A 25,490-nucleotide genomic window follows, 5' to 3' on the forward strand; every position below is an offset into this window, starting at 1 on the left:
CCAAATAATTAATAAATTTCTTCTTCATTACTGGTTCAACATGATTAACCTAAGTTACAAATAGGAGTCACTGTGTCTAGAACCTGAGGTCCCTGCTCTTCATAGGTGCATACTAGGTATATCCCTTTTTTAGTACCATGCAGGTGGGACCTTGGCCTGCCATTTTCTAATACTTGGGGGAAATATATAGCTTTCTGATTATTTTCCTTTATCCTTGGACTTGAAAAGAAATTCAACTGTCAGGGAAGCTGACCCTAATGTACTGTCCCCTGGTTGGGGGCGGGGAGAGAGGGCCATCGATATAGTTCAACCTAGGCTAAGTCCCTTATCCATTTCATCCACTTCACCATACCAGAGGGAACTAGGTCTCCAGCCAAGAAACCCAGTACCAATAAGCCCTGAAATAGATAAGTTTTGTCCCAATCCTTCTCCCTTTCCTGGTTGTTTGTCCTGGCTCACCCTTCTGTCTCCTGTCTTGGTTGCACAGCACCAACAATAGGGGGTGTTATTTCCTCAGTTGGGAACCTGGGAGTGGAGGAGAGGATGAAGGACTTGGGCTAAAATCAATCCCCTACCCCCTCTCCCACCACTTCCTGCCTGTCTGAGGACAGGCTCCCCTCTCTCATCCGAAGGAGGGCTTCTAATAGAAGCAATTACAGTAGGCTGGTTAAGATGTCTGGAGCAGAGACTTGACTAGCTGTTCACTGTGGCTTTATTGAATGCCTATTCTTCAGCAGAATCACTATTAGAATTGTAGCTTCCAATATTTGATTTTATCAATTCATTTGGAGGTATTTAGACTCTAAAAAACTGATTCAAAATAAGGAAATCAACAAAGGCCCAATTTATAAATCAGAATGCTAAAAAGGTCCATAGCTTCCTGGGAACCAGAGCATCAATGTTCCCCACCTGGTGTTCCCCCTTCTCCACATCAAGGTCCCTGGAAACCTAATCAGAAGATTGCTCAGTAGTTTCTGAATCAAAGACAAGAGCAGTTTGGATTGATATTTCACTCAGGCCATGTTCAAGCCTAAGGATCATCTCTGCTAAAAACAGTGCTTGCTAAATATGGAAATTCTAATACATTCTCTTTTGTACCTGAACCATGATTGGTTGAACAGAAGTTACTTTTCATTCTTCTTGCGGTAACTCATTAGAACCTGATTAGGGAGGTGGGTAGGTAGGGGCTGATTAGTGATTAGGGTGTGAAATAGGTACTACTGAGAGGTCCAGAGCCATCTTTTGGCTTCCATTTCCTCAAGTTTCTTGTCTCTACCTTCTCAAGTACCTTCCCTTGAGAGCCTGAAGCTCTTTCTACACTGCCCGTGGAAGACCCCATCCTAGGTCATATTTTGAAAAATCACCTTAGTCAGCCACTCTTATAGTCCCAGAGTTTTGGCATTAGGAGCATAAGAGATGGCCAGCCTAGTTCACAGCAGGGGAGAGACCTTATTGTTTTTACAAATGGTGCATTTTAGAGAACGTGTTGGAATGAGGACAGAACACACCCCTACACTGTATCTGCTAGACTGCATTCCTTTGTAACACATTATTTGGTCCATTTTCCAGCTCAGTGGCACCAGCAGATCCCAACACCCATGTCTGTCCGGCCCAGTGGCAGTCGCTACGGATCTCTCACCAGTAAAGGACTTGACATTTTCTCTGCCTTCTCCTCCATGGAAAGCACAATGGTGTATTCATGCTCTTCTCGGAGTGTAGTGGAGAGTGATGAACTTTAGGAATGTTTGGGTGCTTGCTGTATAAGGGGGCGGACTGTGGAGGGGGAAGGAGGACAAGCCAGATACAGTGGTTTCCAAGCAACTGGATTTGAGTAAGTTCCCATGCTGCTGGACCCTTGGCAAGAAGTGCTTTGAATAAGTCAGCTGGAGACTCTTGCAGTTTCAGCTGGGGGAAAGATGTAGGGCTGTGCCTTTTAAAGATTCCAACAAAAATGTGAGAAGACAATACAGATGAACCAAAGATGTCATGAAGCTGCCATCCACTGCTTTGGGAAAAAGCTAGCATGCTCCCCTGCCCCCTGCTATGTTAGGGATATTTAGGCCCTACTAGGAGCAATGAGGGGCCATATGCTTGAGCTGAAAGGAGTTAGCCAGTAGTGACTTTAGGTGTCATTAACTCACCAGTAATGCAAATAAAAAAGGTGGGGAGGTCTCCATTACCTTTCATCAATTACATCCATAGCAGTAGTTTTGATGGATTCTTTTAATCAGCTTCTACTTAGCCTTAAGAGATCATGCCATACAACTCACAGATGTGGAGAAGCACTTTTGATTTACTTATCCTGAGTGTACTGAGCCACATTATAAGGTGCCAAAATGTGCCTGAGATACAAAAAATTCACTGAAACACTCAATATTGCACAGTGCACTTGTTCTATAGCCAAAACAAGGCCCCATTAGCCTGTCTGCACCATTGTCTTCTGGATATAATGGTGAGTCGTTTTTCTTTCTGACTCTACACATCCCTAAATTCTAGAACTAAAAGGTTGTTAGTAAACCAACTAACAACAAAAACTTCTGTGGGGTTCCTTTTTAAACTACTAGTTCAATATGCAAAAGTCATCATCATCTTCCCCTCCTCCCTCCCCAAAAGTCTGGAAGTGTATGAGGGAGTAAGGAAGGGAGAGATGCAAACAAGGAGAGAAGGTGATGGAGCCTGTCAGTTTTCACTTGCCCCTTAAGAGCAATGGTTCTGGAGGGAGAGGTCTTTAATAGGTATGAACTGTTTGTGAGATAATTAATTTGCATTTTCTGCATAGAAGATATCATGCTAACCATAAAAGGGGGAGGAAAGGAGAATATGCCTCTTTATTCCAACCCACCTATTCAAAATCTTCCTCTTAAGGAATTTTTAGACTTAAGTTCACTGCAATTATTCCCAGTGCCTAGAAGAGTGTTTGGCCCCAAATAGACATTCAATAGATATTTGTTGGATGAATGAATCTTATGTGAGATAGAGAAATCTGCAATTCACACAGCAGTCCAAAAAATTGCCCTGGGAATAGTAATCACAGCACAGTTTGCTCCAGACTCACCCGTGAAATCAATTGGAGGTGTCTGTTACCAATTCCCTGTGCCCAAGTGTCTGGTGTTCTCTGATCCAGGCACCCTCAGCTGGCATCTTACTCGAATGAACAAATAGTCATTGTTTAGAAAGGCTTGAAATTTTCTTCACTTCAAGGCAAAGATTTCCAGTATAAAAATAAATTCATTCACTCAAAAAAAATCATTTGTGTGTCTACTCTGTATAAGATGCTATGCTAGAAACTGTGGGAAATATGAAAATATGAATAAGACACAGTCCCTGACCTCAAGGAGCTTATAATCTAGCAGGGGAGGTAAGATGTAAGGCATAAAGAGTGCTGCTTTTGGGAGGGGGAAGAAATAGATACTTTATCAGACAGAAGTTTCCAGTGCTTTTCATCCTATATTTTTTATGACTCTAAAATCATCTTAATGTCTACAAATCTTTATTTCTTAATGAAACAAAATGCCATAGGTTACATCCTTAAGAAATAAAGATTTCGGTAAATTATTTGGTGAAATTAGTAGATTTTGTTTCATTTTTTTCATGTATTCATGAACAATATTAAAAACATAGGCAACTGTAATGAAATACTGTATGTTTCATACAGAATGCATTCTGTAAAATGTTCTGTTTCTGTGTTAGCTTCTATTATGAAATCTCATAGCCAAAGAGAACTTTCTAACTCCAGGATTGTTCCTTCACAGTTGTATACCTCACCTCCCCATCACCTCTATTTCTGTAAACCCTAAGTAGTCCTCCCATGAAAGGATAATTTTCATCTCTGTATGTCTTAGCTTTCTGAATATTTTTTATCCGTCGCCTTTTAGTGTTCGAGAACTAGGATAAATATTATATTTGGCCACTGGATGGCGCTGTCTAACATAAAATATAAGACCTCTAAAATTCCTGAAATTTCAAGTATTGGATAATGTTAATGCAGGGTTTCTGGACTCTAGCATTGTTGACATTTTGGGATGGATAATTCTTTGTCGCCCGGGACTTTGTGCAGTGTAGAATGTTAGGCAGCATCGCTGGCCTCTAACCACTAGATGCCAGGAACATAGTGGCCCATCCCCCAGTTGTGGCCACCCAAAATGTCTCCAGACATGGCTATATGTTTCCTAGGAGGCAGAATCCTCCTTTGTTGAGAACTACTGTGTTGAACAAATCCGTGCCCTGCATTGAGAAGTCTGTTAGAAGTCAATTATAATGAGGGAGAGTTATATAAGAAATTTTGGGTCAGCTGGATATGTTTGGACTCAACATGTCCAAAATCAGATTCATCACCTTCCCTTTCATACACATTCTTCAACCTTGCTTAAGGATTTCTGTTAATGTCACCATCACATTCCTAGCAATCCAAATAAAAAGCATCCAAGTCACTTTTTGCTTCCTCTAGCCAATCAATTAATAGATCCTGTTAATTCTAACCCTATTATTTCTTTTACATTCAGCCCTTTCTTTCCATCCCCCTGCAGTTCTCCAGTTCATACTTGCATTACTTTATTAATTCCCCTCAATATTTCTGACTTCAACCATAATAAAGAACTTCTAAGTGGCCTTTCTGCCTCTGTTCCTGCTGTTTCTCCCATTCAAACCCAGCCCAGATCTGCATCAGCTCTTTCTTCCTGAATTACCGTTCCAGTCATGTTATGCCCCAATTTCAAACCCCCAATGGCTTCCTGGAGTCAAATCAAGTACCAGCTCTCCTGCCCTGGGATATTCAAGGCTTTGTCCACTATGATCCCAAAGTCTGTCACCCATTCCTCAGAAAACACACCCAATGTGGTGGCAAACCTAACACAGTCCCCTGCTTTCCAGCCAAATGCCTCTCTTTTGCTTCTAGATGGAAGGCTTTTCCCCCAACCACTACCTATGGAAATCTTACCTGTTCCTTAAAGTCCATCTGAAATGTCACTACTTCTGTAAAGTATTTTCCAATCCCCCAGACCTCACCCAAATACAATTCTACTTTCTTTGAAAACTTATAGTGAGTTTCTTGAATTGAGAAAAAGATGACCTTGTATAGTATTTTATATAAAATATAACCTCTATATACCTTCCTGTCCCCTCCCCTTGCACTAGCCAGTCTTGCCTATACTAGGTTTTAGCTACTGTTGGTATGGACTGTGTCAAAAGTTTGTCATGTACCTTATACAGAGTAGGCACTCAAAAATTTTCATTGACCTACATTGAACTTAAAAATTCTATGTAAGTATGTTTCTATATAAAATTGAGTCTAGAGCAGTGATTCTATTTTTTAAGTTTATTTTATTTATTTTGAGAGAGAGAGAGAGCAGGGGAGGGGCAGAGAGAGAGAGAGAGAGAGAGAGAATCCCAAGCAGGCTCTGCACTGTGCAGAGCCTGATGGGGGCTCGATCCCACGAACCATGAGATCATGACTTGAGCCGAAACCAAGAGTCAGACACTTAACTGACTGAGCTACCCAGGAACCCCTAGAGCAGTGGTTCTTAATCTGGGCTGCACAATAGAATCTCCTGGGGAGCTTCTAAAAATCTCAATACCCAGGCCACAGCCCCAGATCAGTAAGTCATAAGCTCCGGAGTTATGACATAGCATCAGTATTTTTTAAAGCTTCCCAGGTGATTCCAAAGAGCAGGCAAGGTTGAGAAGAATAATTTCAGAACTTACCCAGAAAGGTCCAAAGGGATGCCTGCCAATGGCATAAAGCAATAGTTTGGGCACTGGTAAAGAATATACTCCCTCCTTGTACATATAGTGCATGCCTAGAAAGTAGAAATAACCACACTTTGGCCTTATTAGACCCTACTATTTTGTGCAACACTCATTAGACATGTAGCATTCATGAAGCCCCCAAAGAAAGCTCAAAAACCTGAAAAAATGGACCAGGGAAAGAGGGAAAGTTGATGCAATTTGTCTGGCCCTTTGTTTCAAAAAGCCATACCGGTCCGATAAGCAACCTTCTCTCCAAACAACTTGAAGGGCTTTTCATGACTTGATTAGTCATGGAAATGGGGATCAAAGGGAAAATGAAGAAAGGAAATGTGCCATTTAGATGAAGTTGCCTTTTTGAAACATAGCCTTCACTAAGGGAAGGTTTTAATCAGAATTACCAAATAGTGGAACTGGTTTCAATGCATCTTTCTCTTTTTATTCCTCTCTTAACTTTTGTAAGTATCCGATGAGAAATCAAATAGTCAAGAGACCAGCAGTAGATAGAGCTAGAGCTCTGAATGAAACATACCATGAAGAATAATTCCCAGCAGAGTCAAAACCTGACTTTTGTAGGGATAGGTTAATTTGGATAATCCTCAAATGATGTTCAAATCCTCAGATGTTCACTTGTAAATTGGTTGTGTAAAAGAATAGATTTCTTTCCACACAGAACACCCAATTCTAGATTCCCAAGTGAATTCAGTAAAGCCCGTTTAATTCATGACTGAGTTACAATATCTATTATACCTAATTGGACTATGGTCCCAAGAATAGGATCCAGGCAAAGCAGCCAATAAGAGAAGAAAGACTACTTCCTCCTTTTTTGTATCTATGATGTGTCAAAGCTAAAGCATGCCTAAGGTCTTTTCTGTATCTATCCCTCATTCTGTTTTTCTCCCCTGATGCCCTGTGCTCTATGTTCTATAATCCCCCTGCTGTGGTAACCCATCCCATCTCACCCCATCCTCACAGCCTGTCAGCATGCTTCATGTTCCAAAATGATCTAACTCCAGTTCCAGGCATCTTGGCCCAATGGTCAGAAGAAAGCAGTTCAGTTGAACAAATTCTGAATGCCTGACGGTCTTTTAACTTCACAGAGGGGGTGCATTTTTTTAAGTAGTTGCCTTCTTACTGCCATCAACTTCTAATTGACAGAATTGCTGGCAAAGTGTGAAAAAAAATCAGATTGGGAAGGGAGGCCTAGAAATCAATTGGGTCAGACATCCAAATTATTCTTGTTGATCGCAGCCTCCTCCTATCTTCCTCCTCCCCACACACTCCCAAAGTAACTTCCAAGCTGAGATCCTGGCCTGAGTCTGTTTGTAAATGGGCTATTTATAAGTTGGTTGTAAACTCAAAGGCAAATTTCCTAATAATGACTTTTATTCAAGGTCCCTTCCAGGGTCTTTGGGTAGCCTGGCCTCCAAGTATTTCCACAGACAGTTGAGTAGAAAATCAATGTGCCTTACCAACAAGATGAAGAGTTACTTAGATTACAATAAGCTTGTTGAAGTCTTTTTCACCACTAATTGTCTTTTCTTGTTTTATGTGGATCAATATTTCAGAAAGTTAATTACTGAAACACTGCTTGAAGAATGCCAAGCATCTTCTAAACTTTGACAATGCAGCGGTCATCAGTATGCTAAAAAAGTTGCTAATACCATGTTTTTAAAAATCTGTGCAGTGCAAAAAAAAAATGCATATTTGTTGAAAATATGTTTGCCTCTTATTTCTAATTATATTAGTTAGCATACCTGATACTATAGAATGATAAACAGGCTGCCTCTTGTTAATAGGTAAATAATGGCCACCTCAAACTCCAAAGAGCAATAGCCTTGAAATTGCAAGAAATAGAGAAAGAACACACTTTTCAATCCTCTGAGAATTGTGCCATAAATGCTGAGAGTAAGCAAAAAGAAAACGGCTATACTGTAGAGGCATATAAACACTAATTTGCTAGAAGATTTTAACATATCAGTGAATGGAAAATGTTTCCCTAATAATAAAAATTAAAAGATTTCAACACTAGTTGACAATAAGTACTTTAAGGCTGAAATAAATGTACATTTTCTTTAAAATGAAGAAAACAGTTCTAGTTTCTAGGTTTAAAGATTACTTTTTGATGACGATTCAACCAACTTTTTTTACGTTTATTTATTTTGAGAGAAAAGAGCATGCACGTGCACACAAGCAAGAGAGGGGCAGAGAGAGGGAGAGAATCCCAAGCAGGATTTGCACTCTCAGCACAAAGCCTGACATGGGGCTCAATTTCATGAACCGCGAGATCAAGACTTTAGCCAAAATCAAGAGTCAAACGCTTAGCCAATGGAGGTACCCAGCTACCCTCAATTTTTTAATGTACAAATATATTTGACACTTGAAAGTGATTTTTTATAATTATTCTTATTCAAATTGTATAAATTACAACATGAGCTATAATCTGGTTCAATACCAACAGAGCAACAGAAAGATAACTAGGTTTTAATCTTTCTAAAATATCTTGCAAATCCAGTAGACTACTTATAGAATAGTCTTTAACTCTCTAAGATAAAAATTCATTCTGCCTCCTAACTTAACAGAGACAGTTTAAAAATGAGACTTAAGATGGGAAAGATGGGGGTGGAGAGGCTTGACCAATTTAGATTGGAAATAAATGAAGATACAAGTATAGTTTTGTTACAATAAAGAGGTGTTTGGGGGCACCTGACTAGCTCAGCTGGTAGAGCATGTGACTCCTGATGTTGGGGGTTGTGAGTCTGGGACCCATGTTGGGTGTAGAGATTAATTTAAAAAGATGTGTTTTAATATCCATAAGAAAGAGGAGTTATTTTCATATAGTATGGTAAGAGTGAATTGATCAATGTTCCAAAATTCCAAAGAACCCGATGTTTCTGCAGATTCAGTGAGTTATCTGCAAGCTAGCAGATTCTTGTAACTTTCCCACAATTAGTAATAATGCAAGATTCAGTGAATTTTATGTTAGTATTGACTACCAAAAGATTACTAAATGTGTATGTATAAAAGGTTTTATTGTGTTGGAGAGTTAAAACCCTAAAACAATTCAAATGAAATCATTTTAATGCAACTGTATTTTTTAAAGCACATGGGTAAATTAAATTTTACTTTTTCAGTATTTTTACTTCAGAACACCTTATCTTCTTTTCTGATTTTCACTTACTTTTTCCGAGCTTTAGCACTGAGTTTCTTAACCTACCCTTCTCCCTTCATTACCTTCTTGTCGAGATAAAAATATATATACATGTAAACTACTTAATAGCATTAGGAGAGCTCATTTCTAGGACTTCTTAGGTGAATTCCTAATTAAAAGGAGATTTTAATAATTCTAATAAATTCTTAGAAAAAATTTCATACACACTCTCTAATTTTTCTATCACTGTGAGGTCTCTGTTTCCTTATCTGTAAAATAAGCAAAATACTTGATTGAACATTTTCCAGGATGGAAGATAGGATAAACAAATATTTATGAAGAATTTATATTAGTAATAGCAATTTATTATTCCAAGAGAAATGTTTAAAATATTTTTCTCCAAAGTAAATAAATTTGCTTAAAAAGTTCACATTTCTTTCTTGCCCAACTACTTTGTTTTTCTTTAGAAGAGCAGCACATAATGGTGGAATCTTCTTCCAATATGGTATGCAGTTTAAAAAAAAAAGAATCTAGAGAAAAATCAAATGAATTCAAGAAATATTCTATCTGCTTTCTGCAGGCAGATTCCAGGAAAATTTATTTTGGCATAGGTAGAATAGCCTACAGAAATTCTGACTCCTATGTCCACAATTGAAGCTAGTGGAAATAATGACTTTGCAGCACACAAAGAAACAGCAAAGGATTTCCTGTACTCCTTTGTGGCTTAAGCAGTTCAGGACAACTTCAGTGTACTATTCCAGACCCCAGTGAAAAAATGTTCTATGCTAGCATGTCATGGCCTTACGGTGAAATGAATCAACTTTATTAGGATAACAGAAATGGCTCCACAAAAATGAGCATACCCTTCAGCCTCTGTTTTTGCATTCTCAGCTACATCAAGTCTGAATTTAACCCCAATGATTCATTTCAGCCATGAGGACTGACAAAGGATGTACATGTGGCCATAGGCATGTACACACACACACACACTTCAACTGAGGCGTGGAGCACCCATAGTTAACATAGTTCAGTCAGAATCAGGAGATGCCTCTTACAAATATGGTATGCTTCCATCTTAGGAAGCTTGAGTCAACTTATTTTCTAAAGTACTTTTTTGGTTATTGAAATCCTAATGGAAAAACTATTATAGCAGCCATTTTGAAATGTGTGAATTACATAAACTGTATGTTTTGTTTCCATTATTAAAAACCAATTGATGGATCTTAGCTTTTATTCTTGTTCTTCTGCATCGTGCATGTTAGATATTCTGTGGAACTGAAAGCAAGTCATTGCTTAAGCCAAAATGTTTGTGAGCATAAACTGTGTCTTTCTTCAGAAGGTATATGGTACTGTATTCCAATAGACCACATCATCTCCATGACACTGTTACTGTTTCCTAGTTCTGCTTTCTTAAAGATTTGTTGGGGGTTGTGTTTTGTTTGGAGACTTTGCAATTAGAAGAAGAAAATTAATAATTAAGAACTGTATTTAATTCAACCTAGATGTTTTAAAAAGCGATTTAGAGGATGTGATGGACTGTTTCTTTATTCATTAAATAAAATTTTATTTATTCTCAATTAATTGTTGGGTTTGTTTTGTATTGTATTTTGGTTCCAGACTTTGTATGTAAGATAGGTAAATTCTTGCTCTCAGTGGTTTTCTTTCAGCTCAGGTATTTTTTGGATATACTTCCAGTTTAAAATAGCAATCCAGAAGTGTCTGGGTGACTCAGTCAATGGAGTGTCCAACTCTTGATTTCAGCTCGGGTCATGATCCAAGGGTTGAGGGATGGAGCCCCGTGTCAGGTTCCTCACTGAGCATGGAGCCTGCTTAAGATTCTCTCTCTCTCCCTCTGCCCCCTCCCCTTCTCACGCTAATAAAAAAAAAAAAAAAAGGGAAAAAGTAAAGTTCTCTATGTGTATATATATATATATATGTGTATATATATATATGTATATATGTGTGTGTGTATATATATGTATATATATGTGTGTGTGTGTGTATATATATATATATATATATACATTTTTTTTAAAAACAATCCAAAAGACCTGTGTTACTTCAATGAAACAATTGTTAAAGTTTGTACCCACTTGTATTCATGACCAGAGAGGGGAATAGGTGTATATCCATGTGAGAAGATAGGTCATATATTTATGGCTTTGTATGCCTTTGAAATTTTTTTCACCTATAGGTAGCAAAAAGAAGTATCTTTAGTAATGCCTAAGCAGAGGGGCAGAGGCTACCCACATTCAAAAAACAGCACTTTGGGGGCGCCTGGGTGGCTCAGTCGGTTGGGCGGCCGACTTCAGCTCAGGTCACGATCTCGCGGTCCGTGAGTTCGAGCCCCGCGTCCGGCTCTGGGCTGATGGCTCAGAGCCTGGAGCCTGCTTCCAATTCTGTGTCTCCCTCTCTCTCTGCCCCTCCCCCGTTCATGCTCTGTCTCTCTCTGTCTCAAAAATAAATAAAACGTTAAAAAAAAAATTTAAAAAAAAAAAAAAAAAAAACAGCACTTTGTTTTCACTATAAGATGGCAAAATTTAAGTAAGCCTTAATTGTTGAATCCTACAGTTCTATTAACCACAACCAAACACATTCTATCTGGCTCATATCTCACAGAAATTTTAGATCTTCATTAGTATAAAGGCCATCTCATTAACTATGAAACAGGCTGTATTGAATGTTAAGAAAGATAGCCGGATCCTTCTTAACATCTACAAACACAAAAAGTGGGAAGTCAATACCATCAGTTTTTGGTAATTAGGTTAATGGTGTGGTAGTACATATTGATTAAGTGGTTCTTAACACTGACAGCCCATTAGAATCACCTGGGGAGAATTTTAAACTATCTATGTCCAAGCCTCACCTTGGAGCAGTTAAATCAATTTTTAAGCTGGGAGCCCCGACTTGGTATTTTTTTCGAGACTCCTAGGTGTGATTCTAGTGAGCAGACAGGATTGTGAACCACTGGTTTGGATGGCCTTTCCTATCTTGATAGCCCTGTTCATTTGTATATGGTTCTTCAAGACTTCTGATCCCAGGGTTTGGGGATTCAACCTCCAGCTAACACCTAGGAAGAACCCAGATAATAACTAATCAAACTGAAAACCTGCTCAGGTGAGTCTTATTTTATTATTTAATGCCCCCCTTAAGAGTTCCTATGGCATATGTTATTGGTACCACACTGTTGCAGCATTCAGCTATACTCTGAATGAGTAGGTGCTTGATAATATTTTTTAAGGGAGCCCAGGTAAAAGAATCCTTTTGAATTTGATATGCCTTGTTGTCAAACTAGAAACAACACAGATTTTTCAAAGGTGGACAGTATGGAATACTATAGCAACTATTAGGTGGCTTGGTAATCTAAAATCTATTATGTATAATAATATATGAATCTTCAAAAGATTTTACACTTCTGCTACCCAAGCTCCTAATTGATAAACCATGATGGATTTCCCAACATACAGTTTTAGGAGTTTTACCAAAGACCGGATTTGAATCACTGAGACCCATTTACCTCTCCCTCAAATGTCTTCCAGGAAAAAAATAGTACATTAAGTTGGGGGGTGGGGGAAAGCTTAGGGATTTGGTAAGAGCTAAATTGCTTCCAGAGATTTCAAAAACACAGAACAGCCAGTTATAGGCAAAATATTTAACAGACAGATTCCCACTCTTATTGGAGAATGGGGATGTGGAAGAAGAGGCATGGGATTAGAATCCCATCTTTTTAATTAATTGTTCAATTTCATTAAGAAGCTACTATTGTTAATAACCAAAAAGAAATATTTATTGAGAGTTTATTCTAAAACTTCTATACTGAAAGAGATAAAATGAAAACCACGGTTCTCTTTGACAAGGTATTTACAGTTTAGAGAGTGGGCTATGAACCCTACCTGAAACAGGACTCCATCTTAATACATTTTTGAGAACTTTCCTGATTAAAACGTTTTAGCACTGATTTTATATATTCTCAAACTCTACAAACTTACTGGAGTTACTAATGAAGCTTTTTTGAGTCTAAATAAATAAACTATTGTGAGGAAGACAGATACCCAGAGCCTTGCTGTTAGTTCAAATGCAGACTGCAGTGTGGTGTAAGGCTAGAAAGGGGTCCTGGCATCATCTCTTCTAGAGCTGTGTACTCTGCTCAACTACAGTGTCTTCTAAGAGCTGTTGAAGAGGCTAAACATTTTACTCTCTAATTTGCAGTGAGGAAGCAAAGTCCTGAACCCTCCTCAGTTTCTTATTAACAGATCAGAAGGAAAAGGAAATTCAGCACTGGTTTCTCAGAGCTTTCTAGAGACACACTTGCAATTTTGTACGTTTAAGTTTATGCCCTGCGGAAGATATCTTCATTCATTACAAACCAAATGGATTTTGATAATTAGGGATAACTAAGACAATAAAAAATTCTATGTTGAATTTCTATAGATAAACTGCAAACAGGTGGCTGCATCTGATGTTAGGTGTTGGAATCCATAATAAGTTTGGGGGATGTCACTGTTTTTTCTGTTGTCTTGTGACAAATGCCAAATGCACACATAACTTAAGAGTCCTGCTTTTTTTAATTATTATTTCTAATTTCTCCCAAATGCATGTAGTGCTGCTGACCAAGTCATTCTTTACATTAAGGGTTTGATTTATTCATCCAATGGTTAAGCAAATTTATAAAAGTAATTCAAACCAATATTATGCATATTATTTTGCCCCAATCTTGATTAGCCTTGATGGTAGTGATGTCCTTTATGCTCAACTTGTACTGATTAAAAGGGAATCCACTTACAAAAGCAACATTTTTTTATTCCTCAGTGCTAGTTTTATATATATATATAAACTCACAGAGAAAGCTTTCAAATTACTTGTACTCTCATCAACTTGTCTTTTTTTTAACTAAGTATTACAAAAGGGCACATTTGCCAATCAGTGCAATTAGATTTAAACATTCCACATCTTTACTCAGGAAAGCACTCAATACGATCAGCCCCAATAGGCCTTTATTGGCATCAGGAAACTAGCAGGGCATTTGGCATGAAAAACAAACCCACATTTTTATTTATATATTACAAAATCTATATTTTAATAATGTATACATTTAAAAAATACAAAGCACTCACGCCCATGTACTCTACAAAAAAAAAAAAGTATGACTACTTCATGCATACACACACAATGCACTAAGCATAAATGCATTTACACGACGGGAAGGAAGCTCTTTTAAGCATACACAAGTAATGGATATTGTAACTTCACCCGAACAGGTCAAACTTACTAAGTTTAAGAAAGCGATTATTTCTCTGAGGACTAAAACTGCAGTATAGCCTAATCCTATTTTTTCTTAAGACTGTTTTCCCTTAAACTAGTCCAAAAAAGGGGGAGAGAACATTTTCACAGCAATCAAAACCATTCATAAGATCCAATAATGAAACCTACAAAATACTGATTGAGGAGGAAAACAGAAAGGCAATAAAATCGTGTCCATAAGACTGGTGATGCGAATAAAAGTAATCTGAAAGTTTTCTACTTTATTCTAAGAACGCATCCTAGGCCACCTACTGGGGAAAGGGCTACGATTCCGATAGGTCCCGTGCTCGATCGCTGTGCGTCTCACCCTGGCAGGGCCGCGCGCCCTAACTGGCCATCTGGAAGGGCTCCGGCTGGAAGCCGAAGAGCCTCTGGCCGTAGGGCTCACCCTCACCCGGCAGCTTCGCGCCCGCGAACGGAAGGTAGTGGTCGCGGCCAAAGTGCTCACAGTGGAGACTGACCCAGTCCCGTTCGGAGCCGAATCGCTCGGCCTCGGCCAGGATGCGGGTCAGCGCCATGATGTAGCTCAGCGCCATCTGCAAGGTCTCATACTTGGACAGCTTTTTATCCTGGCCCCACTGGGGCACCACCCGGCGCAGGCGGTCGAAGGCCGTGTTGAGTCCCTGCATTCGACGGCGCTCACGCGCGTTGGCCGCCAGGCGCCTGCGCGCCGCGCTCTCCAGCCGCCCGGCCCCGGCGCACGTACCCGAGCACTCGGCGCCGCCTGCGCACGGGGGCGCGGCGCGCGGTGCCGCAGCTGGGTTGCTGGGCTTGCAGGACTTCATCCCCGTCCCGAAGGAGGGAGGCGCTGGGCTCGCTCGCCCGCTTAGGAAGTGTGCGCGGGCTCGTCTATTGAGCTGCTCCCCAACGTGGCTCTTCTGAGCAAGTAAGTCATACACAAAGCAACTCGCTTGGAATTAGAGTTAACAGTGGGGAGTACGGGACCCCGCTTCTGTCCTACTGGATAACCAGATTGATGTCTTTTCACTGGCCCAAATTTAGGGGAAACTGAGATGCTGAAGAGAAAGTCATTTTCCCAACGTGAAGTTGGAAAAGAGAAGGGAACCTTCTTGCTGCGGAATTTGGTGTGGCTGGTTTAGGGAAGGCCTTTCAAGTCCTCTGGGAAAGCCTGAGGCTTCTTTTTCAGGAAGACGAAATCTTTCCAGATGCTCAGATAGGGAAGAAGCGGTTTTCCTCAGTAGCTGTCGGAGAGTGCTGGGTGAATCTTTGAAGGAGGAGAATTTATAGCAGAGGGCTGAGGGAGGGAACAGGTGGTGGCAGGTGGGCGGGCGTCCCTCGGCTTCCATCTCAGCACCTTCCTACCCTGGGAACTGCAGGGGGGAAGGGGGACGACGCACAGCAAAATCCTGACATTACAGCCTTCGTCTGTTGAAGTTTCTCCAAAGCTATGTCCAACAGTAACACACCATCTGGAGTGGCCTGGCTGTCCCCAAAAGCATAACAGGGTGGGGGTGGGGAAGAATTTGGTCCATCTTTTCCCATATTAACAGGCAACTTACATATCAAAAACTTAACCGAGGTTTTAAAATTATTAGAAATCATTTGCGTGAACATGTTGGTCTTGGAATTATGAGATCTATTAGAAGTTTAATATAAGAAGATTTAGCTTTGTCAAGATGTATGACAGTTTTGGTTAATGCTGATCTAATATATTGACATTTTAATTTTAGCTATTAAGTAAGTTGTGACAAATTAGCAGGCCCGAATATTGCAGACCTGGAATTTTAGTGTGCAAATAATTTGGCTGTTTTGTGCAGAATAATTTATTATAACATATCAAAAGATATTAATGGTGTATCAAAAAATAACATTCTAATTATATAATTGGATTGCATGAGTTTGGATACTTAAGCAAATTAACTCAGAATTTATACACCATTTCCCCTGAAAGAGGTTCATAAATATTTGGGGACATATATTGAGAAGATAATTATTTAATTTGATATTTAAGTCTAATAAAACTAATCATAATGCACATATATGTGCAAAATGGAAACATCCAAGTAATTTGTGAGATGTTAAAAAACAATTCCTAATGGAAGATTTTTTTCCCTACCTCATAAAGCTATAAATATTTCATACTACTTGGATGTTTCAGTTGTATCAGCTGTCCTCAGGAACAATAATGAAGCATGATTTCCACTACTGATAATGATCTGATTTATACAGAGAACCCATTAACTTGATTTTCCCATCACAGCTTTTTTCTAGCTCTTAAGGAAGAGTAAAGTGGCAAAGAAACCAGCTCCAAATAGATACAAGCCAAGATCATTTCTGGATTCTTCAGGAATACCAAGTATGTTCTCTCTCCTTTTAAAACATGGATTATGTCAGCATTATTCTCAGATATTTTTGTTTAATTAAATTTTCAACAAACTCACAAATTAGTTTCTTCCCCAACCTTTGCCTCCCAAGTCCAGTCTTCCCATAAATAGTTGATTAATCCCCAGCTGAAGCAATGACAGTAAAATGAAGTTGAGTAACATGAAGACAATAGGATGCAATTGAACATTAATGATCTCCAGCGTGACAGATGTTGAACACAGACTTTTGCATGGAGCCACTCAGCTCTGTTACTCTGAGTCCTAATATCTTGGTCAGGAACAGTAGTCCTGTGACAGGAAAGACTATGTTCTTTCATCATCAAAATGTCAAATACATTTTTTTAATTTTTATGGAAATCTGCCCTACTAATACTATTATTTCTCATGTTCATTTATCTTGCCCCTTCCCCCACAAGGAGACTTCTCTGTGATACTCTTCGGACTTTTCTCCCACAAAGCATACTGTGCACTTGTTCTGGACACTATTGACCAGAGTGTTAATAAGATGCATGATTTTGCAGGCCACGTATTCACACTCGGAGAGATTATAGTCTGTGCACCAAGAGAATCAAAAGCACAACTTGAAGAGAAAAAGGAAATGTAGCAGTATGCACATAGCACATAAGAACATAAACTAGCAGATATTTACAACATGAAATCGATCCAGGGTAGAGAATATTGCTGTAATAAAGGGCCTTAGGAGGTATACAATGTGTTTAGTAGGACATTTCCCAAATTTTTTCTGAAGGACAATTTATAAGTACTACAAAGATGCTATTGGGGAAAAATATTTCATTGTCAAGTAAGTTTGGGAAATACATCTACTGTCTCCTGCTTATAGAGGCATGAAGAAAATTGGTATAGTAAAATTTCTGAGAAGTCCTAAGGTAAAAAAAAAAAAAAAAAACATATTGACTCCAGCACTTCATAGAACTTTTTGAACACAGAACCCTTTTTTCCTAGAGAAGCCTGTCCACAAAGTTCCTTGGAACTTTCAATCCTGCTCTAGTACCTCCCATTTATTTTAAAAGGTTTTTTTAATGTTTATTTTTGAGAAAGTGTGGGTGGGGGAGGGGCAAAGAGAGGGAGATAGAGGATCTGAACTGGGCTCTGTGCTGTCCTCAGCAAGTTGGACGTGGGGCTCGAACTCACAAACCGTGAGATCATGACTTGAGCTAAAGTCGGACACTCAGCTGACTGAGCCACCTAGGCACCCCTGTCCTCCCATTTATTTTATAGAGGAGAAGGTGAGATGTAGAGACTAAACACTATGCTCAGAGGTATTGAGCAACTTAATGACTATATTAAAATTTCCTGTGTTCTTTAATGTTAGAGACTTTCGAATTCTAAGAGCACTTAATACAAGCCACTCAGTTTATGGTGGGGCAGCTGAGATCTACCAGTGACATCTCAAAGTCAGGTAAGTCACCAAGAAAGGTTTCAGGAATAGAACTAGAAATTTTGTGCATAAAGGACAGTATTATTTATTTTATAACCCTAATGTCTAGCACGGTGCCTAGGCAATAATAGGTAATAAATGACCCCAAGTGAATGGCTGGAAAAATAGGTAAATTGTAGATAGATACTAATCAGAATGAGTGTGTTCCTAGTGAATAACCTATATGAATTATTTATACACACACATAACTCCACATTTTTTAATGCAAAATGAATTCTTTCCTACCAAAAAAAAAAACAAATCCATAGGCATTTTAGCCAGAACACGCATGGCAGAAACCTCCACAGTGTTTCCGTACTGAAGGTATGATTCTACCAGGTAAACTGGCAGTTACTGTAGGTCTCAGGGTTGGCCAGAAATCAAAACTGACAGATGTTGATGGGGGAGGGGGGAAGTAGAAGGAGCTTACACCTGTAGGAGTAGAAAAATAGGAGGACTATTATTTTAGAAGTAAAAGATCAATGACTGGAAATTATTACATAAAATATATAGAACAGATTCAAGGGTAAACATTCCTTTTTTGTCCTAGACCATATTTAATTTTTAAAATGGAAACTCTCCAAAGAAACACAAAATTTTAAAAAAGAGGAAACCGTGAAAAAAATGTTCATTCTGAAATTTGCAGAAAAAAAAATATAAAAAATGAGGAATGGGGCTCTCTTCTGGAGGGGGTAGCAGTTGGGGGATTCTGAGTCCTTGAAAGACTCAAACCAGCAAAAGACAAAGGAATGATGAAGTTGAGGTCCACTTATATTCCATTAAAGACCAGAAGTGCAAGGTATTTAAAAAGTTCTTGTAACTTTATAGTATACTGTATAGTTACTAAGGAGGGAAAACTCTGCAAAAGGTTTTATATGTTTAGAAAAAGGAAGGGAAAGGCAAAGTCTTGCACCTCTGTCCCCTGCCCCTCAAAGATCCAGGGAAGAGAAAACCCAGTAGAAGGCAGAAACAAAGAAGGCAGAGACTAATAATGGGGCCACGAGAAAGACGACAATGATGTTGGCGCTCCTGTCCCGGGCCCCAGAAGTGATCATTTATCTCCAGAAAGTATGGGCTCATCACAGTGCCCTAGGTGATTTCTTCAGCCCCCATCACACCATACACTGCTTGAGAATTCTCACTTGACAGTCTGATTTAGTTTCTCATTGGCATGAGCCAGACCGACTTGCATGGTTTGGACTCTGCATTCAGTCTTCTCAATAGTGGATCTTAGCCTCCTCTTAGCATCTGGGTTAAGCATGATCTTTGGAGTCAGTTTTGAGTCCTAGATCTCCTGTCAACTACCTGTGGGCTCTGGCACAAATCACTTCTATTTTTCCATCTGCAAAGTAGAATCATAAAAAAAACCTGCCTCACAGGGCAGTAGTGAGCATTGAATGAGACTACAACTGTAAAGGACCTTGTTTGGTCCCTAAGGACACCACTCTTTAAATGACAGCTAATACTACATGTTGTGAGTAGTTTTTACAAATGATAATGAAAGTGAACTTAACGAATAATTTTTTAATCTTTTATACATAAAGCTACCATTAGTCATGATGAGAATCCTAGCTGTGTGACCTTGGACAACTACTTAACTTCTCTATGCCTTTTAATCTGTTAAAAAGAAGGTTAATAAACAGGTTGGGGGAAAAAAAAAGAATGTTAATAATAGAACCAGTCTTATAGAATTGGTATGAGGATTGGATAGTTGATTCTTTGTAAGCACTTGGCTCTGTGCTTGGCATATAATTAAATGCAGTATGGGTGCTTGTTTAGGTAAATAAAATGACCTGTTGCAATTGTTCAGGATGTACACTAGCCACCCCTCCTTTCTGCTCATTTTTGCTTTGTTTTCCTGTTCTTCAGTGCTTGTCCCATAGAGTGAGCCAGAACACAAAGAGAAGAGTAATTTCAAAGGAGTTCCTTTTCTCTTTTGCCCTGAGCACAGGGCCTTACTGGGTAGTAAATTTGGTGATTTCATTGTAGTTTGAGATTCACTTTTACAGTAACAGACACATATTTTAAAGTGTTAATTTTCAGGGGATGCTTTGTTTTTCCAGTGACTGGAATATTTGCATTCACCATCCAGGGCCCTTCCCTTACTAGACGTGAGGTATTTGAGAAGACAAATCAGTATTCATGATATTTCTTTTCATGAATGTAGAGGCAGAACAAAGGGAATCAATCTGAGGGATGTGCTGGACTGTTGTATGGTAAATTTAGGCCAGAAGCAACGTTTTTCAGAATGCCCTTCCCTGTGTAGTTCTGGATTTGAGGTAGGCAAAAGGAAGTTACATGAGCTTTGGGAAGCAGAAGTGAAGCCACCATGCTCTGAACATCATGGTAGGTTAGAGGCCATGAAAGATGGATGCAGAGGCACAAGTGGATTCCAGTTTGGTCTTGAACTTTTCCATTGTGTACCTGCTCCTCCCTCCCGACTGCCAGCTCTGCTGACCAACAGGGCCCGCTATCAGATGCTTCATGCAAACTCAGAGAGATGGTAGCCACAAAGAAGCACCAGCCTCCCCACCCAGTGTTATTCCAGCAGCTGGACATGCATGCCTTCCAGACCACCCTGCAAGCTCTGACTCATTCACCCAAGCCAGGGCTGCTTAGTGGCTATTCTTTGATCCTTCAACAACCCTTTTTGGACCCTTACATTCTTAGCTCATTCCCTTATTGTGTAAGTCCTCATCCTTATAAATTCCTTCTTCCATAATCTGCACAGTGGCTCTGCTTCCCTGGTTGAACCCTGACTAATAAAAGGAATCTCTTATCCAGGCAACAGCAAAGTTGCCTCCCAGTGAAGACCCTCTACCCTGGTACCTATGTCTTATATATGTGTCCACCAGTAATTACTATTTCTTTCTGTTCAGCCCTGTGCCAGGCACCATCAGGGATAAGACAGCCTTTAGCCTAGTGGAATTCACAATCCAGTTGTGGAGATAAGACCCAACACACATCAAAAAACTAACCCTGAGTAGTAAACCAGGGTTATGTTTCCTAAACAGCACACAAGATAGTGCGTTAGAGTATGTGAAAAGATTAGAAATTTTGCTAATATTTATTTTATCCCATTTTTTTAGTTCTGTCTTGGGGCGTTTGTAGTGTACAAAATATAAATACATATATTTATTTATGAGTATATACCAGTGCTTTTTTTTTCTGATAGGAGTGTATGACCAAAAAAGCTGGGACCACTGTCCTAGGCATGAAGCAGTGCATGATTAGTACCATTAGGAGCTCAGAGCAGAGAGATTTCGATTGGTGACCCTACCTCTCTGACATCAGTTCTTCTGCCCCTCAAAAGGCTGCTCCTCCCCCACTGCCCATGCTTGAAGCCACCTTGAGGCTTCTTCACTGGTTACTGCCTTGGCCTCAAATGCAGTTTCTCCATATCTTCCCTGGCTGGTTTGGTTGTGTCATTTACCTCCTGTTCTTTTTTTTTTTTTAATGTTTATTTATTTTTGAAAGAGTGCCAGCTGAGGAGGGGCAGAGAGAGGGAGACAGAATCTGAAGCAAGCTATGCACTGACAGTAGTGAGCCTGATGTGGGGCTCACACTCATGAACCGAGAGACCATGACCTGAGCCAAAGTCAGATGCTGAACCGGCTGAGCCACCTAAGTGCCCCATTCAGCTCCTATTTTATCCAATGCTTTATGTCCTTAGCTGTTAGTCTGGAAAGTCCAGGAATTCAGGGGTTTCCTCTATACTGTTCCTAGCTGTATCTCCAGTACCTAGAATTGTGTCTAGCACAAAGCATATGGTCAAGAAATGTTGGTTGAAGGAATAAAGGAACGGAGGAGAAAAAGTCCCTTCATCTGAAGGGACTCCACACACAAAGGGAGAGTAACAACATAACTCTTTTTTCTTCTTCTAATATGGACTCTTTTGGGGGAAATTGTGTCCTCCAGAAGCAGTGGCAACAGACCTGCTGCTTTTGTTTCTGCTCTGAAATTGTGGTATTCGCTGTTTCACAGTGAGCAGGTGGCTTACTTCCCCAAAGGGTGGCTCTCATTACAATCCAGGTTTCAGGCAGTCCCTGAGTCAGCTCAGAGTAAAAGCCCAGAGGCCTTACTGGCCCAGGCCAGCGGCTGATACCTGCTCCCTGCCCCAGGGAGAAGTGGTTTTCTCTCGATTTTAGTTGGTGTTGCTTTTTTGTTTCCTTGTGCAATTTCAGCAGCTTGGCTGAACAAGTTTTCTAAATGTCCAAAGACTTCGGTCTTTTAAAGCCATGTTCCTGTTCCTCCTCACCATCATGTTTGATTTTTACTTCCCTGCCTATGCCCCAGCCTCCTACTGACCTCCACTGACCAGGGCACAAAAAGGTACCATGCCTAGCTGACCAGATACCTGTACCAGTCAGATTCCTGGCCGTCTCTAAGTGGAATCCAGTGCTGGTAGCCAGCTGGTAGCCATAGGCATGTATGTGGTTTTCTATTCATTTGGCAGCCATATACCAATTTGTTTCATTGTTTCAAACTTTCATTCATTTGTTTATTCAACAAATATTTATTGCACTTACTATGTGCCAGGGTACTAGAAATAGAGTTGCCCACACTGCAAAAATCTCTATCCTGGTGGATATTTGAAACTGGTACTGTGGGTATCTTCTTCCGAATTTATTTCATGTTTCCTCAAATAGGTTATAAGTTCTTTGAGGGAAGGGGCAAATTTTAGATACCTGGGTCTTGCTAGAGTGTTTGATAAATGTGTATTTGCTGTGCGGTTGACTGAAGTTTTTATTCAGGATGACCTTAAGCTAAGAAAACCAATATCATCACCATTAAAAAAGTAATGCCTTCAGGAAATGCCAAATGCTGACTAGCTATTAATTCCTATCTTTTTTTTTTTAATTTATTTGTTTATTTTGAGAAAAAGAGAGAGTGCGCAAGTGAGGGAGGGGCAGATAGAGAGGGAGAGAGAGAATCCCAAGCAGGTTCTATGCTAACAGCCCGACACAGGGCTCGATCCCTCGAACCATGAGATCATGACCTGAGCCAAAATCAAGAGTAGGATGCTTAACCAACTGAGTCATCCATGCATCCCCATTAATCCCTTTATTCACAATACTCTTTGAGTAGGGACTGTTTTAATCTTCATTTTGTGGCCAGGAAAACTGAGGGCACTGATTAAACTGAACTGCATAGCCAGTGACCAGATTTGAAGTGCAGTTCTCTTTCTCCCTAGGGCCTATGCTCTGTGCCACACTGGGTCTTGTCTGGAAGAGCTTTGATGTCAGGGACAGAGCCTTAGTGTGCCCCCAGTGCCCAGAATTATGTCTGGAACATTATAGATGTTCATTAAAGGTGCTGAGAACTGTATGCAGCACTGTGTCAGTCCTAGCCTGCCCCAGCATTGCTTAATGGTAGGCAGCGAGACTGGTAGCCTGTAGGCACAGATTAGCCTATTTCTGTGAATCAAATCTTGGGTTTCCTTGGAGCTACATTTCCCACTAGTAGTTTAGAATTAGTACCTAGTCCTCAGCTTGGGGTAAATATACATGGGGGGAAATCAGAGGCTCCTAAGGGCTTACTGACTCTACCCTTCCTCTTTGGACCCTCCTGCAACTTCTCTCTCTCTCTCTCTCTCTCTCTCTCTCTCTCTCTCTCTCTCTGACACACACACACACACACACACACACACACACACACACACACCCCATATGGCCTCTTCCTTAGGTTCCCAAAAGCCTATCTTGACTCTCAGTCTGATTAGGGGGATCCCTCATTTACCATGAGCTCTCTCTTCCCAGGACCTGGATACTTGCTGCTCTCTCAGCAGAGGACTAAGGGTCTGCTTCAACCCGCATACAACTTCCTAGCCCCAGGACCCACCACTTGATCATTTCCACATATCACCATACCTACAGCTTCCTGCTTCTGCATCTCCTCACTATCACATTCTTGGAAGTCAGTACCCAAACAGAGAGAGCCTAAGTTTTCAATACCCCTCCAACTCTGGGCTTCTGACCATCTTCCTCATAGGCCAAGTTCACTAGAGTCAGCTCTTCCAACCCCAGTCTTCCATTACTTGCATGTTTACCTCCCCACCACTGCCTCTTCTTGAGGCTTTAGTGACCCTGACAACTGAGCACCCCATGTTTTGCCAGTCATGCAACCACTGCTGACTGCACTACTCAGACAACAAGTGATTCCCACAGCCCCCTCCTTCCATCACATCTGGCCTATTCCCCAGTGGCTAATGCCCACTTTCCATATAATTTGTCACTCTCATTCACTTGAATCACCTTAGCAAATTTGCTTTCCTGCTAACTGATGAGTACTGAATTGGGGCCCAAGAGACATTGGCTCATGCTTCCATGCCCCCTGATGTATGCAGGATGCAAGTAAGTCCTCTCAAATGGAAGCCAAAAGTTTATTTAAATACTTGATGACTTCAGGCCAAGAAATACCCCTGGAACACAAGTTTTCTGTAGAAGCCCATTACAAGTACGTCTTACCACTGCAGTCTCCTCAGGATCCCCAGACTCAAATGGATCAAAGAAATTCCAGAGTGCAGGCTCTCACCCCCAGTATCCCCTCTCTTCCATGCCTCACTTTACCCAGAATATCAGCTTTATTAGTTTCCAAAAGAGTATTATGAAAACCCTTCAACAAAGAAAAGGAAATTCTGGTTTAAAGAAAGCTGTACAGGATTTTTCAGAGTTTTTATTATGATCATGGTCCTTCACAGGATGAGATCTGCAGAGTTTTCCAAATTATGTGGCCATGGAAACTCTTCATCTCAGAGGATATCCAGAGAGCAGTATCCCCAGACAAATATTTTGGAAAATTCTAGCTGAATTTATAATCTTATTTTATAATTATAATCTCCTCACAATGAGAAGGCCGTCTTAGAACATTTTAGTGTTCGATTTTTTTAAAATATCTGTATATCTTTACACTCAAAAGTTTAGCCTGCTCGTTTGAAATTAATGAACTAATTCCTTCCCCTCTACATTCTAGTCATTCTTCTGAGTGCTGAAGATTTCTCTTATAAAGTTACTTGCAAGCATGCAAATTCTCTGGCAGTGCCAGTGGTGAGACATATGTGCTGCGAGAAGTATGTTGAGGCTGGGTAAAAAACTAGCTGTCAAGGAGAATGATCAGAGGCTCAGTGTTCAGCTAGTTCAGAATTCAACTGTGTATAAAGGGATCCCTGGAAGGAAGTGCCGATAGAGAGAAGGGCATTGGTGGCAGGGTCAGATTCAAACTGTGACCTAATCCACAGTTTATTGCCCAATGCCCAGTGGTAGACCTGTGCCTGTGAATAACATACCTGTGTTATTTGAGTGTTCTAATTATTGTCCAGTTAACCTGCTAAAAAGAGAATCAGACACTATATGCCTCCTGATGGAAAAACACAGCACCTAGTATATCTACTAAAAAATTGAACCTGGGGGCGCATGGGTGGCTCATTTGGTTGAGCACCTGACTCTTGATTTTGGCTAAGGTCATGATCTCATGGTTGTGAGATCAAGCCCCATGAGGGCCTGTGCTGAGTGTG

The 25,490-nt window shown here is 40.2% G+C and overlaps 2 protein-coding genes across 3 annotated transcripts in view; one reads left to right on the forward strand and one right to left on the reverse strand.

Annotated features, from left to right (window-relative positions):
• Positions 1-1,739, forward strand: part of MYPN (myopalladin) — a 76,753-nt gene extending 75,014 nt beyond the window's left edge. For both annotated transcript variants that reach the window (XM_047825703.1, XM_047825704.1), the window contains exon 19: positions 1,570-1,739. In XM_047825703.1, the coding sequence (XP_047681659.1) occupies positions 1,570-1,739 (170 nt within the window). The remainder of the gene's footprint in view (positions 1-1,569) is intronic.
• Positions 1,740-14,120: 12,381 nt separating this feature from the next.
• On the reverse strand, positions 14,121-15,054 carry ATOH7 (atonal bHLH transcription factor 7). The gene has a single exon (XM_047825780.1). It carries the CDS (start codon positions 14,977-14,979, stop codon positions 14,521-14,523), a length of 459 nt encoding a protein of 152 aa, XP_047681736.1. The 5' UTR covers positions 14,980-15,054; the 3' UTR covers positions 14,121-14,520.
• Positions 15,055-25,490: the final 10,436 nt, after the last annotated feature.

Source organism: Prionailurus viverrinus, chromosome D2 (assembly GCF_022837055.1).
Source record: "Prionailurus viverrinus isolate Anna chromosome D2, UM_Priviv_1.0, whole genome shotgun sequence".
NCBI classification, from domain to species: Eukaryota; Metazoa; Chordata; class Mammalia; order Carnivora; family Felidae; genus Prionailurus; species Prionailurus viverrinus.

Coding starts and splice junctions, on each gene's coding strand:
- ATOH7 (XM_047825780.1), bottom strand. CDS start 14,979: ATGAAGTCCTGCAAGCCCAGCAACCCAGCTGCGGCACCGCGCGCCGCG.